We start from the raw sequence: 20,901 nt of genomic DNA, 5'->3' as shown, positions 1-20,901 counted from the left end.
AGCGAATTTCTCAAAAACGAATGTTGATGGACGAATATTGAAAGCGGATGTGTGTCAGCGATGAGTACTCAACGAGCTGCGTAAACGAATTGTGTCTTCTTTCCTGTTGCCCATCCTTTTTGTTGAGTGGGTTGTACAGGTGTGGTGAGTTGAGTCGTGCTGTAGTGTCATCAGCTGTGGGAATTGTGATGTAGCATTAGGATGCGCCAGTTTTACCGAGTAGAGGGGGTGGATGCTTAACTCATTTAAACATCCTGGGCCCCCTAGGCGAATATTTTGCCTAGTTTTATATATATAATCGGATGCATGTAATTCGGCGTACTGTAGGTGGAGTAACCGAGGCCGCAGAATATTAGCTGTAAGGAGCGATTTTGGTTTTAATAGCCAATTGTATTTTGTAATATTGATGCTTGAGGTAATAATTGATTTTGCGTGCTTTGACGACTTTTGTTTGCTTCTATTAAAATATTACTAGCGGTTATTTACAATTTATTATTTTATCGGTTTGGTATACCGGTTGTTGCCTTTTCTGTATGATCGGCAATTGTTTGCATTTAATTTATTTACGGCTTATGAAGGATAGTAACTCCACCCCTGGCTCAGATATGGCCAGAATGGGTACTCCTTAGCCCTGGAGTTAGGACTATGAAATGACTATGAGGGATCTTGCGAGAGAGTGGCCGGTACTTGCGAACGACTTCATTTAGAATTATAATTTTTTAAGTGGGATGTTCATGTTGTACAACAGATTCCCATCCACTACTCTTATGAGGAGCGCTTATGTAAGTATGATAAGAACGACCTTTGCTTTTTGTAAGTCTAGGTGCGTCACACTATCGCATTGGGAGTATGGTGATCTTTTAACTTGCTTTTGCGATTTTATTTATTTGACAATTTTATGGTTTTATATATGCACTAATTTGGCGTTTAGTAGCCCGCCACCGCTCTGGGATCTGTTCAGAATTGTTTTTTTTTTCATTATTGGCGAAAGCCATCCTGCGGGGTCGAAAAGTAACATATATTTGAGTTTTTAAAATTGTTAAACCGAAATCTTACTTTGTTTTTTCTACCAATATGTGAGGTATTGGACAATTGTGACTCTAGTGGTAGTCGTACGACGTACCGGCCATTATTTGATCGAGTAGTTGTAGCTTTAGTGAAGTCTTCACAATACTGATCTTTTTGAGTTTGAAATTTCCTTAATTGTGAATTAAGGTATTTATTTGTATTGTACTCAACTTGAGTTGGTATCGTTGTAACTAGTTCGGTAACTAGTCCACTTTGTGTTTCGCTGTGCAGCGTTTGAACTTTTTGTGCCTTTGAGCAACATGGTGTCTCTTGGCAATTTTTAGTATTTTGGCTTTCGTGATTTGCTTTTGCAATTGAACCCGTGGTTAATTTTTTAAAAGCGCTTCTTTGGAGAGGGGTCGGGTATCTGCTGTAATGAAGCATTGAATTGTGTCTTTTGTGACAATGTAAGCAATTAAATTTGCTTTTGCAATTTTTATATGTATGCGCATGTGACAGACAATTTGTGCAAAGTCGTTTTGACCTGACAAAATTATTTCGTTCGTTAACTTTTAAGTTTTTAAACCTCTCGCAAGATTTAAGTTTATGCCCTCTATTACATAGTTCGCATGACGTTTGCTTTTTCTGTTCGGATGTGAACGCTTGCATTTTGTTAAAAATTCTATTTGATTTGTTTTTGCTTCTAGCTTGGGGTCTATTGAAGCTATTATTTGGTCGTGTTTAATGTTCTTATTTCTGATTATTTTTTCTTCTAACCTTTCCGCAATTTCATATTGGGTGGTGAGAAAATCTTTCATTTGTGGCCACGTTGGGCACATTTTTCGTGATGAGAGCGATTGCTCCCATAGAAGTAACGACTTTTCTGGTAATGCGGCGGTGCAAATGTTTACCAGAATTGGGTCCCAGCTGTCTGTGGGAATATTTAATGTCGATAGAACCGACAAACAGTTTGAAACAGTGGATTCGAGTTTGATGAATTCTACACTTGTTCCTTTCTTAACTTTTGGCAAGTTCATTAGTGTCGTTACTTGTTTATCGACCAGTATTCTTTCGTTTTCGTAACGTGCTTTTAGAGCTTCCCAAGCAAAATTGAAATTTTCGTCATTGAGAGCGAACTGTTTTACTATTTCGCCTGCTTGTCCTTTTGTTTTGTATCGGAGGTGATACAGTTTTTGTGCCTTTGATAGTTGTGGATGGTTGATGTAAACGGCTGTGAACATGTCCCGGAAGGACGGCCATTCTTCATAACCTCCGTAAAACGTTTCTGTATCACATGCGGGCAACTCGAGGTGGATGCCTGAACTTGCCTCGTGACTGTCCATTTGTGGCAGCTCTACTCTACTGTGGAGAGTAGGGGCAATTGCTTTAATTAGCCTTAATTGATCGGAGATCATAGCTTTCGTTTCTTCATATTGGTCAAGGCAGTTTTCGTAAATATCGTAAGCCGATGATTTAAAATTTTGAGGTAGATCTGAATTGTCAGATTCTACTATGGCGTCATGAGCCGCTTGGAGTCGTGTCCAAAAATTATTAAGATTTATAATTTTGATTTCTAGTAGCGATTCCGAGTTTTCGTGAATCGGTGAAGAGGCAAATCTAGTGCAGTATCTTGTTAAACTGTCACTTTCTGAAATAAATCTTGCAACCTGTTTTGAGCGTGTAGCTCCAGGTGTACTTTGATTTTTGTTATTGTTCATTGTTTTTACTGTATAGTAAAATATTATAATATAATTATAATAAAAATAAAACGGATTCTTTATTTTTTTTTATTACCGGTGTTTTTTTTTTTTTTTTTTTTTTTTTTTTTTTTTTTACTTGCTATAGAATTAATTTTATTGAATTTTTTTTTTGTTTTAATTAATTTATATTTTTTATGTCCTAATGTTGTGTACTTAGGCACACCCTAATACGTGTATTTGTATTATATGCGTATACTTATGTTTTGTGCGATTGAGAGCTCGTTGAAGAGATCAATGCGCTATTTACATAAGTAAGAACGAATTCTTTGTGTGTTTCTGAATATTCTTATATTCTTAAGCGACTGAGAGCTCGTTCGAGAGATCAATTCGCTTTTTTGCCTGCAATCCTGCTTGTTTTTGTTTTCCAAAGAACAAGAGGTATTGCTGAATAATTGGACTTTGAATATTTGTGTATGTTTAGATATATGTACATATGTACGTATATGTATGTACGTATGTGTGAACGTATATTGTTCAAGTTAATAATTTTTTGTATACCCCTGCTTTTGTATCGTTGTGTTCACGAACTTGTGTATTTTTAGTAAAAATAATTTTTTTCCCTGTATTCCTTCCAATAAACGTAATTTGTGATTTTTTGTAATTTGTAACCGTTCCGTTTAGATGTTTACGGAAAGTTACGATTACCTTTTTTTGAATTTTAATTACAAATTATATTTTTAATAATTTGGTACCCAGTGTAGGGTGTATAAAGAAATGCAGATTCTATGCCGTATGTAAGCATAAGGCACGATTCTATATTTTTCAATAGAAAGAGAGCGCGAAACGGAATTGAAAAAAGTTATTTTCTTTTGTGCTCTTATAAGTATACTATGTATGTTCGTATGTACATAAGTAAATATGCACTGCAGTCCTGCTTAGTACTTTATTAAGCATAAGGGGTACTGCCGGAACTTTGTAACAAGTAAATGTGTTCTATATTTTTACAATTGCATATCCCGATATATACATTTATTATTTTAAACAATATTTCGGTTTTTACCGTGTTTGGTAAAATTTTATAAAGTTTAGGCATATATCAAATAAATAGAGGACATAATACGCTCACTTGGTACTCTGTATGGTATAAGTATTAGGTATGTGGATATGTTGCCTGCCGTCTGCGTTTTGTTCCCTGTTCTGTGTTCCAGCTGGCTACCTTCCTGTGCTGTTGTTTTTATATTTTTTTTAATTGTTCGCGCCCGTTTTATGTTTTAGGTGCTTTATTGTTTTTTCTTGCTTTCGCGTCCGTATGTCTGTATGTTGACTGTGCTTTAGATTTTCGTGCCCGTTTATTTGTTTAACTTTGTTTTTACTTATTTAAGTTTTGTTTTTAAGATTTCGCGACCGATTGTTTCTTTGTTGTTTTTTGTCTTTTTTTTTGTTGGAACTGTTAATATTTTTATTTTCCTTATGATTTGGTTTTGTATTATAGTTTTCTTTTTTTTTTTATTGTTCTGTTTGAGCTACTGCCCTTTGTTTTTTTTTTTGTTTTTGGTTTTTGTGTTTCTCCACGGCACTTTATGTATGTATGTACATATGTATATAATTTTGGAGAGTCACCTTTTTTTTGCTTTTTTTCCACTGCACTTTTTTGTTTTCCTTTTTGTCACTGCAGTTTTGGTTTTTTCTTCGTTCCACTGCAATTTCTTTTATTTTTTGTCTTGTTGTTGTATTATATAAGTATTGTTGTTGTATATAAGTATAAAAACTGAAATGTTTCTCCCGCAGTTTTCCACCTAATGTATATATAGTATATACATATGTTTGTATGTAGGTATGTTTTTTTCTTTTTTCCCGGGACACTGCACTTTTGTTTTTTAAGCTTTTTTTTGTTTGTTTTATATATTTTTTCGCCACTGCACTTCTACCGCACTGCACTGGATATTGTTTTATTTTATATGTTTTTTTTGTGGTTCGTCTTGTGGCTGTTAATTTGTAGTGCCTGTCTTTTAGGCTCGAAGGACCATGATTACTTTTGTAGCCAGTATGTCATATTTAAAATAAAAGTCAATTTTGTTTGCTTTTTCACAATATCATTTAATAAACGAAATAATAAATGATCACGTTGATTACATTAAATGTGGGCGGCGTGAAAACAATACGGTGGTCGGCACTGGCGATCTATTTTCCGCAGGATCGTGGTCGAATGTATAATCGCGGTAGAGGAGTGTAGATGTTGACCCGGCGCAGTGTTTTAGCGAATTTCTCAAAAACGAATGTTGATGGACGAATATTGAAAGCGGATGTGTGTCAGCGATGAGTACTCAACGAGCTGCGTAAACGAATTGTGTCTTCTTTCCTGTTGCCCATCCTTTTTGTTGAGTGGGTTGTACAGGTGTGGTGAGTTGAGTCGTGCTGTAGTGTCATCAGCTGTGGGAATTGTGATGTAGCATTAGGATGCGCCAGTTTTACCGAGTAGAGGGGGTGGATGCTTAACTCATTTAAACACCAGTCTTGTCGCAAAAATACTCGATGCTATAGACAGCGAGGTTATGCACTCTTTTACCAGCCCTGAACGCTCTGTTAATGAGTTCAAAGCAACTTCTCCAAAATAATTTGCACTCCAGTAAATCGAATGGCTACAACCTCGGCATAGAAAACAGTGACAGTAATCTCCAAAGTTTGGTTTGGCGACTCCATGATCCAAGTGATACGGTATGTAGCCAAAGTGAGTGAGGATTTCCGAGTGTTCAGACAAGTGTCTATTTAGGAACAAAGACTCTTTGAGTTTGATAGCAAATTTAGCGGCCATACACCTTCTGACAATGTCTACGGCCAATATGTGCAAGTTGGTGTTAAGTGCCATGATTTAATGGGCCTTTGTGCACCACACATGTTGATAAGCGCCGCTTGTTGAATGCTCTCGAGTTTCACCACAAGTGTGTGGTTTTTTCAAGATTTCTCCACTCTGAAAAATTAACAAAAACGGTTTCAATAATCTTACACATGTAATTTTTGTTGATTTGTCCAATAGAGTGTTATTAAAGTTAACAAGTAAGGCAGGGCTATGTCCGGGTATAACCGTGTACACTTGCAACTTTTCTGAATTTCAATAATATGGTATATCTTATAGATTGACCGATATTTTCGATATAAAGAGTTCAAATGGCACTCGGGTTCACATATTCGGTATATAGGGGCTGAATAGTTGTAGTCCGATTTTGACATTTAAAAAAGCATGTGTAAAAGCATATAGAGGGTTTCCAGAGCTTGCGGTAAGTTGCTGGATATTAGAAGTTAGTCAAGCCGTTGACTTTAATTTTGAAAGAACGCAATAATAGCTTATCATATAAGAAAGTGGGGATTCAGCTAAACTACTTGAGGTTGCGCATTAGAATTAATAAATACTAATCTCAAGAGGTCCCACAGTAGTTTTTTTCGCCGAGAGTGTAAAAAGTGTACTACAGTTTGGCATTTCGTTTCCTAAAAATTTAAGTGAAGGTCTTTTAATGATATATATCCGAAGCGGTTACATAAACTTAAACTCAGCCATTAGAAAATTGGTGACTGAAAATCTAAAAAGTTATTTATTATCTCACTGACATACTGACTGATGAACTGCTAACTTTGAAATCATCAACTAAACAAGAACATTTGCTTCATTTGCAATGTTTTTTGTTATTTGAGCATTTTCCCGGAAAAACGTGCACAACAACTACTAACAAGCAAGCTTAGAGTAGACTCTATATTAAAAAAAAAACTCTGAGTAAAAACAAGTCAATGACGCTATGATAAATGCCAACCATATTTCCGATTCACACACATACATTCACATATGTTTGTATGTCCACTAAATTCACTTCATGCAAGCGAAGGGTCCATTCACACAAGTCAAAAAGGAAAAAGCGAAGCTTCTACCACAAATAGTAGGCGCTGCCCTGACGTCCGCTTGCGGCAGCACTCCACAACACGACTAGTGCTACAACTGAGCACCGTTATTAATACAAGTGCAATGAATACTCGTCCTAACTCGTACTTCAGCGAACGATCACACATAACCGGACAAATAAGAGAGCTCAGTACAACATCGAGTAAAAGCTAAACACAGACAACTAGTCAAAGCGATGAACTGCAAGCACTACAACAACAAATGCATATTACAAATAAATGTATATACATATATAATTCCTTACATATGTATATGCACATTTCCAATGAGTGATGTGAACAAATTGTCAAGCATTGTGTTAAATGACGCGATGCCATCAGTCACAAAAGCAATGTAAGCAAAAGCAACAACACAATAGCTTAACTGGCGACGGATGTCCGCATAGCGACAATCATCGGTTTTACATGGATGTGTCAAGCAAAAAAATAATAATAGTAAATAAATGTGCGATATTTATGCATGGAAATATGAAGTTTGCATAGAATTCTCTACATTTTTATAAAGTTGTCCGTGGGGATGCGCTGATAGCAGAGACGATTGCTTTTGTGGACTCTGCATGTGCTTTGGTTGCTGCATATCGGGAAGAATATGCAGATTGACTCAGTTTAAGAAACACTTTGTGCTATGATTGACCTTTGTTGAGTCTTACATGGGACCATTATTTCTTCTTTATGGAAAAGAATCCCTCTGAAGGACACATTTCTAAGAACACTTTCCCAAACTCGATGGTTTAGTGATATCAAAATAAGTGCTTGTATGGCCTTTGAAAAACTTTTTGTTTTCACCGAGGGTGTTTGTTGATATCGATATTTATCAGAGCAGATTAAGATTAAGATTTACTTCAATAATGGAGATTATTAAATTAAATATAGTAGTATTAACATAGTTTAATATCATGGTGGAAAAATTTCAAATCGACCTTCTAATATCGAATCCTACTAAATTGAAAAAAAAAAAACATTATAAATCATAGACGTCCGGGTGACATATTTACTTTATTGCAATGTATACTACTGTAGTCTCTTCGTGTGTATTGATTAGAAAAAAATCACAAATCAGAACGATTTGGGCAAAGGTTTGAGAATCTTTCGTGAACTTCTTCTGCAATGACTTCAATCATGATGCGTTTGCAGCAACGCCAGAACGATCAATCTATCTTGAAACGGTGAAGTATCAAAAAAGAGCGTGCAGAGCTTGCATTCGTCACAGGAAGTGTACAGAATATACGAAGAAAGTGCCCCAAACGTCGCACGACCTTGTTATCAGCCTTTCAATCTATCTATCAAGCAGTCAATAATATTTGCAATTTCTTTGGTTTTCAAAGCATATACTTTTCCTAGAGACAGCAAACTTAGTTGAAATCCATTCAATACTTCTCTAGAAAAGCGTTTTCAAATCTTCGCCAACAGATCCAACAGAGGAATGTTCACTGAGACCTTGTAGTATTCTTCGCAAATTCTCACGAAGAAATTTTCGCGTTTTGTTTGCCGTCAGATTCTTGATTTTTTTCGTCAACTTTCAGTTCTGCCGCCATTTTTTCATGTCTGAATAAATAGATCGAAAATATTCTTCATATTTTTGTCCTCGATTTCGGATCGTTACAAGCAGAGTATCTATCATATTTAATGCCTTTGCCAGATTGATCGATGCTTTCTGAAGAATCACCCTGAGTGAATGAGTTAGAGATAGAAGATCACATAGGCAAAAAATCCGAATTGCGATGGGTATCGTTGCTTTTCCCGCTACTTCTGGATTATATTTTTTATACTTTATATTTTTTCAGAGTACTATATTATTAATAAGCCATTTGACATTTGGGGGGGTTGTTGGTTGGGAAACTTCCCCTCTCTGAATTCGCCACTCTATAAAATGTGTAAATTTTCGAGAAGATAATTTCAAAAACTTAGGGACTATTAGGGACGTATATGGCTTAATCAACTCAGATAGTCACGTTCATCATTTATGTATATATTTTATAGAGTCTCCAACACTTCCCTCTGCGTGTTCCAAACTTGGTGGCAAACATAGTATAACCAAGATTTTGTTCTTTTTTTTATATTTACAAATCATTTTTTTCTTTTACGAAATTTTCGTAAAATAATCTTGTCATGTCCCAAGCTCACTATAATTTTTATGCCCTGAACAGGGTATATTAGGTTTGACACCATGAAGGCAATATCGGAGACCCTATAAAATATACTTTTTTCTGTAAATACGCAAACCAGTCCTTCAGCTTTTGAGATATGGTTATGAAATTTTACAGATGTTCTTTTCTCTGCAAAAGGCTGTTTATATTTCAGAACCGCCGATATTGAACCACTATAACTTATAGCTGTCATGCGTTTTACTATAACTTCGGCGCTACCGAAGTTAACATAGTTTCTGGCTTTGTTTTAGTATCGGTAAAGGGGTCTAATTTTCAATAGAAAATTCTTATTACAAAAATTCCGCTTTTAAAAAGGTGCCTATGCCTTCCTTGAAATCTGTACTTTCCGATGGCTTTCATTATTAAGCTACTAATTTTATTTTCTGGCCTTAACACTCAAACTTTCTGAACTCAATAGGTTATTTTAACCACCGAAAAAATGTTTAGAAAACATTTGTCAAAAATTGTAGTTGTGGGGCTGTTTTGATGTTAATTTATGAGTAAGGGATGGTTTTCACAAGCTGCAAGTTCTGCATAAGTAGCTTTCATTTCCTTTTTCTTAACTTTAAGGGGTGGCGCTTAAAATTTGTTAAGTAACTTTTAGATAATACAAAACTAGTTTGAAAACCTCGGAATATAATGTTTAGAAATAAGGCCTGTAAGTAGATAAAAAATATATAAACCTTTATAATAAGCATAATATTTTAACACTGTGTAAATTTTAATATTTCTTGACTCCACTTTAACGCTATTTTCAACTGATTTATTGAAAATATTTTCCCTCATAAATTTCCTTGTTTTCCATTGATTTGTCCACCACTTCATATCGAGTGCATTCGACATCCTCTAAATATATATGCAGAACGTTTACTATTCTCCTCTGTTGTTGTGTTTATATTCGTTTTTTGGACTTTGCTTTCACTTATTTTTCCGACGTCATGCCAATCCATAATTTTTATTTACCACGTGTTTACTCGTGGCCCGATTGGAGTGTATGGTGTGTTGTCGTTTTTTTTATTTTTTTGGACGAAAATGCAAAGCCTCCTGGAATTTGCTTGTAAACAATATAAATATTTACGTGTGCGCCCCTGTCCACTCCAGCTTACTCAAATATATTTAATAAATAAATATTTTTACAAATATTTTTGTGCTTTTAATTTCAGGAAATTGCGTGGTTCAACGTCCGCACCAGTCAGATCAGTTAATACGCGAAGGCTCCAGCAAGCGGGTATGTGGGAAAAATTTACTTTAGAACGCTAGTTATTTGCCGTTATTAATTTTAAGCGGCAATAAAGGGCTTAGCTGACTTCCGCTTTAAAAAAATATAGTTGATTTTTCACATTTTTATTTTACACTTATAAATTTACCTAGGTTTACGTACAAATTTATACATTTTCCAAATGATATTTTGTTTTTATAAACTTTGACTTTTCTTTAATTTATACTCATTCACACTTTCTTACTTAAATTGTCTTTTTTTCTCCACTATTTTCTCCGACACAGATCTACTCCTTGGACGATGCCGAATGCAGTGAATTGTGCAGCTGCGGCGAATCTCTAACGCTCACCTGTCATGCTCTCTGCGTACCGTTTGCGCCCTGCCGCACCGCCTTGGCCTTCTACAGTCATGCATCGCCGGCATATCAGGCATTCCGCGGCCGTTGCCTTTGTTACTCGGGCCGATTTATCTGCATGAAGCCACCGCTGGGCGAATACACGCTGCCAGGTAAGTTCGCACACTTTTGAAATTTAGTTTTTGTCTGGCTGCCGCTCAGCCGCTCTGTATGGGGGCTTGTGTAAATTTATTGCACAATAAATTTATATAAATTGTATTGTCTGTTCGTTGGAAATGGCAAATCTGTTAGTCATTTTTCAAATTCCTTGAATTGCGGGTGGAAGTAGGGGAAAATTTTCTTCACAGCGGAATTTCAAAGAGCATTGCTTTAAAGCCGAAATTGGTTGCACTAATATTAAAGTTGAAAAATAATGTTTAAGTAATATGCAGTTTGTTAAATATTATCCAAACTGAAATTATAGAAATTTAGCTTGGATATAATTAGTAATTTTTTAAATTTCCTGACATTAAAAATAATAAGAACACTTTCATCTGGTTCATTCAATTCCGCTATAATTTAAAACTGATGTGTGTGTTAGCGTTTATAGATGGGGTATACAACTACCATTCCATACTCGTAATTTCAGTATTCCTTAACAATCCAATGATCCCTTGTACATTATTTACATATTTCTTGATACTTTTCTGCAAATAAGGAAAAACATTGACCATAAAACTGAAGTAATTTTAGCTTTCTATTTTGTTTATAAAATTTTAAATTGGTTTAAATTTTTTTTGGAAAAGTTATAATAAAATATATTTATTTCAGCTATTTATTTACTCTTGTAATTTTGCCATCGATATATACCCATATTATTTATTCTATTTTTCAGGTGGTGTCTTCCTATTACTTGGTTACAGCTCAGCCGATGAGGCACTACTACGTCCACATACAAATCTCGGTGTGCAAGATGCCGTGCGAGCATTGCAACAATATGTTACGACGCACATAGACAACCAGGTAGCTTTTTCTCTAAATATAATATTTTAATTGGAATTGATAATGCAACCAATAATTATTTTGTTTTAAATTATATTTGGTTGGATAGAGGTTCGTTTGGCTTGGATAGTATTAAAAGCGATTATTCTCACTCAAAAATAATTTATTAATCACGTTTCTCTTGGCTGACGATAAAAAAATCATCTAAATTACCAAAGTTGTGACTATCGATAAAACCTAGCTAAATAGAGGAAATTCTTAGCGAAATTATTTCAATATGGTTAGGTTAGGTTAGATGGTTGATCAAAGATAGCACATGAACTGCTATGTGTAGCCCTTTGTGAAGCCGTTGAAAAGAAGCCTCACTGAGGGCAAAAAGATCACTACATCTCCTGCGATCAATCTTGGGCAAAAATCCCACGGTTGACCAAGATTCAGCGAATCCCAGCTAAATAGTAGAAAACACAAGAGGATACGGAAGTACCGACTCATTACCATTCTTCCGATAGCGGTTCTAGGGTGCCTTGCTAGCTCATCAGCTTTATAGTTTCCTGCGATTCCACTGTGGTCTAACACCAATACTAGTCTTATCACAAACACATTATTGATAGTGAGGTTAGGTACTCCTTGACCACCCCTAAAGAATCTATGCTCTGCTTTCGGAGTAGATGGCTACTTCTATGATGCAACTTCGACCTGGAAAACATTGCAATAGTCATGAACTCTGAAGCTGGAGTTCATAGACAGTTCCTGACAGTAAACCCCTACACCAACCTTCCACTAAGCTTTGACCCATCAGTAAAGAAGCTCACTGCCTCTCTCCTCCAACGGCGTCTTTCCACCTAAGTACATATGATATACATATATGGACAGAGAACGAGCCGCCAGAGTTCGGTTTGGCGACTACATGATTCAAGTGATCCGGTATTAAATTAAGTTGAGAGAGATAGGGCTCGGTTTAAATAAATTTTGGAATATAGTTAGAATAAAGTACCATGAAATATTTGCAAAATTACAATCATTTTTAATTCATACTAGATACTTGAGAACCGGTTTTAATAAATGAATAAAGAAACAAACACAATTGTTTATAAAAATAAAGGTACGAAGACGATAATTTATACATACAACATCTATTCTTTGTCTGATATAGTATTTTATGTAATACATTCAATCCAACCTTGACTGAAAAAACACTTTTTCACATATTTTAATACAAATATTCACTATCGCCTTCAAAATAGGTCCCAAGGGCAAAGCAAGCATGTATATTTTTTATCAAATTTTTCACAAACATATGTAAGTCTTGGCTGGAATGGCATTCAGTGTCTTCAAAATGTTTATTCCATTTTAAGTAAGCTTCAATGGAATTGGGGTACTTTTTCCGAAGCGGATTCAGTTTCGAAAACAGAAGAAAGTCACAGTTTCATGACTCTCGTTACGTGTTGGGCCAGAAAGTTAGTCAATGCAAGGTTGTGACGGCCTATTAGCGTGATGAAAAATCAATGACTTTTCTGTCCACAAACCGGTTGTTTGCGACAAATGGCTTCACATAGACGCTTCAAATCAGTCCATTAGTATTCTTGTTTTTACGTCTTGTCACCAGTAATGATACATTTGGTAGACATAAGGTTCCAGCATTCAATAATCTGTTCTTCGGTCTCTACTCGACGAAGTTTTTGAAAAAGATTGACGTTTTTTGGCAACATGTGTAGCTTTAACACGCTTCCTACCTAAAATATTAACCGAATATTACATAAATATAATAAAAATCATCATCTTGGCATCAGATAAAAGTAACATGATATCTTCTGCTATTTCTCTCTGATGCCAAGACGCTGATTTTCAAGCACTGTGTCTTTAACTTTTTCGATCTTATCCTCATTAACATAGGCGGTTAGAATACCTGCATAAGGGAAGTTTTCGATGACTTCAAGATTCCATTGGAAAACCAAAATTTAAAGCAGACTCGTTGCTCAATTTTTTTCTTCATGCTAAAAATCGCCAGGGAAACTGTTGGCGTCTTCATACAGCTGCGAACATACTAATTGACAGATACGAACATAAAAAATATTGTAGAAAGCTTGGAAGAAACATTATAACTATTCGGCTTTAGTGGACCCGTCCGAGTCAAATTTATGCATCGATTTATATATTTCATTTTTACAATCTCCTAACTTATATTCATTTTTCACTTTTTAACATAAAATTTATGTAGCAAAGCTATTATTTATTTTCTCTGAACTTATCTCCCTTTTTTCTCTTATTCACTGCTTCTTGCTATTTTCACCGTAGACTCAATGTACGCTAACGCTCTTCAATATGACCGATGAAAACATCATAATTGCTGCTCGCCTGCCACACGACGCCAAACTCAAAGCCATCGAACTGCTGGGCAAAGAGAAGGTAATCATTACAAATACACAATTACCATACCCACACACACACACACCACTTAGATATTGTACAAACAAATCAATCAATACATAAATACCAGCATTATTGATTGCACGCGCTGATATTACCGCGCTTACCTGCACACTGAACCCTCAGCCATTGCGGGCATATCAAATAACACCTACACTAAGGCACACATAACTCACACTTGCGCGCAACACATCGCTCATCTCTCCACTTATCACTTCCTCTTTCAGGATGAATGCACTTCGATACTGAAGACCATCAGCCACCACATCAACACCGAGCACCATGAGCTGCAATCCCACCGGCTACTGAGCATTTTCAAAATGTCCGAGGTCGAAGTGGTCTGGCCCGAAAGCAGTCAAGCCGCGGCGCAGCTGCACAGTGGACCCGCTGCATGCATCCTGCCACTCACGCTGTTGTTGTATACCGTTACAACAACTTTCACTGGTGATGCCGCCAACATGTTGTTGCTGTTGTTGGCGAGAGGTGTGTGGCATAGCCGGAGTAGTACAGCCGTAACATGACCAATGTCGCCAACGTAATCGCAAGTAAGAAATGCACATTTCGAAAAGCAACAACAACAACAAATTTATATATGGTAGAGATTAGTAATTAATTAATATTTGTACATGCATAAATCGGTAATAAGGGAATTAAGAAATACTCAAAGTAGTCATAAAGTAGCAGTAAATAACGGTAATGACTTACTGTCTATGTTAAGTAACGGGAAAGCAAGTGTTATGAGTTTATAATTTATAATAAATTTTTGTTTAATTTCGAAAACGAAAATGCGCATTAACACAAACATACATATACACACATACATATATATAGTAAATAGTTATTTATATGGCATGTACATACTTACACATATGGAAAATATGCATTAATTGAGCATGTATTTGTATGTGTCGTTAAGTTAAAAGACATTTAAGCATAGGCCTCCGTTAAGTTGAGCGTTAAGTAAGCAAGTGTGTGTGTGTGACTGTTAATCAAATAAATTGAAAAGTTCGAAAAATATGTATATATACATAATATATATTTATAATGTGTGGAGTGCCGTACCTATAAATATATATGTATATAAACATTTATATATCATATTGGAATATGTGTTAAACTGTTAGCTTCCCTGCTTAGTTAAGTTGTGTAGTTTGGGCAAGTTAGTTTATTCGAAGCACATGTTTAGACCGTTATACATACACGTAGTTATATTAGATAGATGAGATGAGCATAGAAGTATATTTAAACGTGTGTAGGTATGAAATCTCAAGCAAGAAAGGTTTTAGTTCAGTATTTATACCAAAACCTGTCTGGGTTTCTATAATTACGTTTAAACTGCTATTTTCAGACTACTCTCACTCAAGGAATACTTTTATTTTTTTTATTTATTTGTGTACAAACATCTATACATAAATACATACTAGGGTGGGTCTAAAAATGTAATTTTTCACTTTATACTCTGACAAATTATCGAAAAGCCTTCCCAACAAGTATGACGCCGCCGATTTTCAGTGCCCTGTTTTGACTTTATTATTGGAATTCGAAATTTATTTTAAATAAAATACGCAGAAACTTCAAATTTAATGGAAAATGTTTATTACCTCAGATGGTCCATCCGTTGAGTCCCATTTTCGATGACTCCATCGAACATTTCAACTGGTAACTGGCGAATTTTACATATATCCACATGAAAAAGTCTAACGGTGTGATGTCACACGATTTTGGTGTCCCAGAACGTGAAATTATCTGCTCATCGAAATGTTCTCTCAATAAATCCATCAATTAATGCGATATATGGGGTGTAGCGCCATCTTGTTGAAACCAAATATCGCCGAGATCACGAGCTTCAATTTCAGGCATCAAAGAGACGGTTCTCATCGGCATTACTTTTGAAAAAATATGGACCGATGATTCCACCGGCCAACAAACCACACCAAACTGTTGTTTTCTCAGGATGAAATAGCAGCTCTTGAATCTCTTCAGCTTGCTCTTTGTCGCAAAACCGCAAATTTTGCTTCTTTACATACCAATTGAGACAGAAATGAGTCTTAACGCTGAACAAAATTTGGCTTGAAAACTTCGGATCTTCTTAGAATCAAGAGCTCATAAAATTCAATATATCGTTCCATACCTCAGACCGAGCGGAGCCAAATCGACTCTTCACGTTCTTGGTGTACACGTGCGCAATACACATTCTTTACAGAACTTGGATTTTCCTAATAAAATTGAACGATTTGGAAACGTTATTAAGGCGTCAGTCTTTCCACGATGAAATGTCAAACAATACTGAACAAAAAGCATGACGGCTTGCAGCAACTCACACATGATCTGTCAAAAAAAGTCTATTGTAAAAAGTATCTCTACTTAGATCACACTTTAAAATTCGTGGAAAATAAAAAAAATTTGCCTTAAAATGTTTAAACCTCAACTTTTGAACTATTTTCAATATTCATTTTTATTTCCACTGATGAGAAAAAACGGAAAACTGAAAAACGCTGGACCTATCTAGTATGAAAAGCTCATATTTGAAATGAATACTTCTGTATACTTGTATACCAAACAATTTTTCAGAGTAAAAAGAGACAAAAACAAATTTTTTTTTTCCAACCAACTAAATACATACCTAGTTATAGTATAGAGGTATATTTCTCAACAATTGACCTACTTTTCTTTTATTTACATAATAACTAAAAGAAAACCTCCTCTACTATTGGTTAAGATCTTCAAATGTTAAATAATGCGAACCCTCTAAGAAAAACCTGTTTGGTTTTTTAGTCTGTTATTTTTCATTGATTCAAAATATGCTGCATTTAACCCGCCATGCTCTGAAACTAAGCAATATTTATCTTATGATATTGCATATCAATTTCGCATATCAATTTTGAGTATTTTGACTTTTGTCTTTCGATCTTTGAACGCTTTTCTAAAATTTGTTATAACCACATATTCTATGATATCGAAATTATACGAAAGAAATACGTGTTCTTGTAATTGTTGGTTACATTTTACTTATATTAATATGTATATACATAAATATATAATTGTTTATGATATAATAGTTATAATAAAGGTTACAAATATTTGTATATAAGTTCATACATATATAATGAAAAACATAATGAATTTTTATACAAACTGCTGTCTATATAATAAACTATTGGAAAAATGATAATAATACTCTTAAAGAATAAACTAGCATAAGCAGGCATTTAGGACAGACACACTCAAAGTATATTTGAACTTAAAAAGGTATAAAATATAGAGAAGAATAAGAGAAGTAGAGAGAGGAAGAATAAGAGAATAAAAATATAATAGCAAATGGTGAAAATAACTAAAGATTAAATTTAAGTTTATGAACTTCCGTCTCTTGTTGTTAGTTGAAAGTGTTTTTTTGTTTTCTAAAAAATATTCATAAGAATTCTACTCTGAACTTCATTTCATTGACCGCTTAAATCTATGAGAACAACACGTTTATCGTATCATTTGCTTTAAATTTTTTTTTGTAAATACCTTGAGCAAAAAGTAGTAAGACTTTGTTTATAATTTTAAAATTTCAATTTTATTCCCACTATTTTTTGCCCACAGTCAATGCATACAATTATTATTTTTGATAAATACCATTGTTAATTCAATATATTCTCAGTTAAGTTATTAATTTAATTATCAACATTCTCGTTCTTTGACGTAAAACCGCCAATTTATTTCTTTAAACCAAAATAAATTTTTTATGCAACCCATGTTAATGATTTCAAAGTGCTACAAGCGTTGAAATACGACAGCTGTAACCGACACGTTGTGGCCAACATCAGTCTGTGGTCAATTTAAAGTGTGTCAATAAATTTCAATAATAATTCGCTCGCCAGGAACAGTGGATCGGAAAAGCATTTTGACTGTGGCAAGGAGTGACAAATTAAATGCTCAAAGCCGCTAAGTGTTTCCAACATGTGTAACGAAAATGGCAATTGTTCAAGAATTTTTGAGGGAATTTGAAATAATTTTTTTAAATTAATTTGTCTCTTATGTTTATATAAGAACTGAGTAGCAATATGAGTAAATATTTAATTATAAAAAAGTGCATATTTCGTTTTCAAGACACTGTAGCTTTTTCTCAATGATAATTAATTTTATTTCTCACTCAATTACCTATATTATCTGCTTTATTTGATCAATTAAATTTATTCATATGAATAAGTTGCGGTTCATATATACACATATAAATAAAATTTAAATATTAAAGTATGTAGGAGGAAAAATAGTAATTATTTTAATTATTTAGTAGCAAACTCTTTTAAAATTTATTAAAAGGTCACTTCAAAATTAGTAGTTTTCTAAGCAATAAGGCGAAAGTTTTTTCTCTTTTTGAAAACTAAATCACAACTCTCCATTTTATTTTTAACTGAGATTATTATCACAAATAAAAAATATTATTGCGTTTGAATCATGATAACTCGTGCCGAATTAATACTGAACATAATATATAAATATTTGTATTGGTTAAATATACATAGAAGAGTTTTAGAAGTTCACGCTTCTTCTTCAGTCATCATAAATAGTCCAGTGTTCATGTATGCAGCATAAAAATAACTGCTTTTACTCTTCTTCAACTGGCATTCCCACTTTAACTAGACCGCAATTTAACTAGACCGACTCAACGATATCCTTGACTGCCCTCAGCACAGAAAACTTCTTCTTTGCAGCTTGAAATGAAGCGTTATTTGGTCATAGGGGCCATGCTTTGACGGTTTCTCTTTTGTTAGATTTTCAATAATTTTAGTGTAATTTCTGGGTCTACGTCGCCATCAAATAAAGATAAGACAGTTAAATCATCGACTAAATAAGGATATTACGAAGAACAAGCAAATACCAAACAGTACTGCCTGCCCTTGTTTGTCATTTACAGTTTAACGCTTAGAAGTGCTATTTTCAAAGCATAAATCGCCAACACCCGTCCATCGGGCTTGGTGCATGGTACCTGATGGTCGACCTTTAAATGTTCGATTTTATTTCCACCTAAATATATCACTGAGAGCTCAATTAGTTTTCGATAGACATCGTTCCAAGAATATACGCAGTATCTCTCATAATTTAATGACACCTGCCTAACCTGGTTATTAATTTTTGGTGAAGTCTATCCGGTTTTTTTGTATCATTTGGATTACAAGCGCTATTTGTCCATTATTCATGCTGTAAGGAACTCCACTTCAAGCCTCCATTTACACTCGATCACACAGTTGCATCTTCGGTTCCTGTGATTATCTGTGCATTGCATGGAGGCAACACGGGAGCTGACATGCAGCTTTATGGGGTTTAAATTAACTGAGCCTATACCGCCAACTTAATGGCAACGTAGCATTGAACGTACTTGAAAACCTGTCGAAGTTTTAATGGGCAAGAGGCGGCTGTGAAATTACCCTAAAAGACATTTCGTTTTTTTAAATCGTGGTTCTACATCGTTCCTTTATTTCGTTGTTCCCTTGGTCTGGAGCTGCTAATTTATTATTCACAGCTATCCTATTCTGTATCATTTGGGTTGTAAGCACTCGACCTAAGTTGGTCAAAGGAGTATTTTTGTATGAATTTATTTGATGATGATGGTATATTTACCTCTCCGTTTCTTAATATTGCTCAGGCGTTGCCTATCTACCTTATCGGACCAAGTTTTTCATTGCAAATCGGCACTGGTTTCGTAATCTTATCTTCACCAAATTTAGTTTTCAATTGTTTCAACATGATTCAAACAAATTAATATTCCATAAAACTAAAAAAAATACTTAAAATATATGTTTAAATTTGTCTTTTTTATAAATTTATTGTTGTACGTTTACAACTCTCTTGCACCAATAATAATGACTGACTGCTCTTTGGGGTTTGTATTATATTTTATTTTAACTAATTTCATTCTATTTTGTGTTGTTATATTTTATATTATTTTTTTTTTATTCATTTTTTATTTTAACTTAAACAACTCGCCATTGATTCAACCCAACCAAGGTTTTACAAGCAAATACAAATATGTAATAAATGTAACGAATATGCGTAAGGTAATGATAAAATTATAAAATTAATAACAAAACATATCAAGTTGTACACCTAAATATTTACACGTATACACAAACACACAAATATTAATTGTATATGAGCGTTTAAATATTGACATAAAAACCTAACAATTTAATATTGCTATACGTTTACTGTATATATTAGTTAAAACAAAGCAGAAAAAACTAGCGAAACAAATTAAAAATTAATTATAATAATATTGAGTTAGTCAATATTAACAAAATATTAAACATGCAAGGGATGAGTTCACGGTAGAGCAGATAGCAGACAGCAGACGGTCTCTCAATAATATGATTATTTTTATAATTTTGGCAGGATGTATTAAATATTTTGATATATCCTTATTTCCAATGACTGCTTTTTAATATAAATTATTAAATTATACTGTAAATATGTACATAAAAAACTATTTAATTCAAATGGTTGAATGGATATGCGTACGTATGTACTAAATAATCAAAAGCTTGTATAAAGTAGCTTTATATTAAAAAATACATATATAAACTCTACTTATATGTCATACTTTAGCCAAAAAGCTATTAAAATGTTAAAGAAGGAAACTTTTTTTCAACGGATTAAAATAATATTATTTATATTTCAGTTGAGAGCGCAATTTAATTTTTACAATAAAAAAAAAATAATAAAACAAGCAAATATTGCCATAACAGTCTACGTCGAAAATTAGCTATGAAGATTGACAGCCACACATTTTTCTACTTTCACAGCTTGAAAGCTCCACTTCAGGTTAGTTTCTAAGGGGTACAGGTATTATCTGCATCAATGTTATTTACTGATAATGCTTCAGCAGTTTTCAGCTCATTTTCAGACAGTTAAAACACTTTTTATGTTTTATAAAAAAAGTATCCAATATGTAAGCAAACTTTTCTCTGTTGAAGAGAGATCGAATTCAAAATATATGTAATATGTTGATCATATATGTATATAAAAAGAATCTTGCTCTAAAAAGGCGCAATATTTCTTTTATAAAATTTATTTATAATACCTTACTGAATAGGTTAGCTCATAGATTTTTCTTAAGCGCTTCATTGTGCTCTG

At 34.1% G+C, this 20,901-nt stretch overlaps 1 protein-coding gene across 4 annotated transcripts in view; it reads left to right on the top strand.

The window, feature by feature from the left end:
- LOC115066118 (uncharacterized) overlaps nucleotides 1-15,655 on the top strand; it is a 271,428-nt gene extending 255,773 nt beyond the window's left edge. For all 4 annotated transcript variants that reach the window (XM_049449527.1, XM_049449526.1, XM_049449529.1 and 1 more), the window contains 5 exons: nucleotides 9,967-10,031; nucleotides 10,307-10,529; nucleotides 11,252-11,379; nucleotides 13,654-13,764; nucleotides 14,013-15,655. In XM_049449527.1, coding sequence (XP_049305484.1) covers nucleotides 9,967-10,031; nucleotides 10,307-10,529; nucleotides 11,252-11,379; nucleotides 13,654-13,764; nucleotides 14,013-14,306 — 821 coding nt within the window. In that variant the 3' untranslated portion in view covers nucleotides 14,307-15,655. The remainder of the gene's footprint in view (nucleotides 1-9,966; nucleotides 10,032-10,306; nucleotides 10,530-11,251; nucleotides 11,380-13,653; nucleotides 13,765-14,012) is intronic.
- Nucleotides 15,656-20,901: the final 5,246 nt, after the last annotated feature.

This window comes from Bactrocera dorsalis, chromosome 2 (assembly GCF_023373825.1).
Source record: "Bactrocera dorsalis isolate Fly_Bdor chromosome 2, ASM2337382v1, whole genome shotgun sequence".
Classification (NCBI taxonomy): Eukaryota; Metazoa; Arthropoda; class Insecta; order Diptera; family Tephritidae; genus Bactrocera; species Bactrocera dorsalis.
This window is presented reverse-complemented; position numbering and strand designations above follow the sequence as displayed.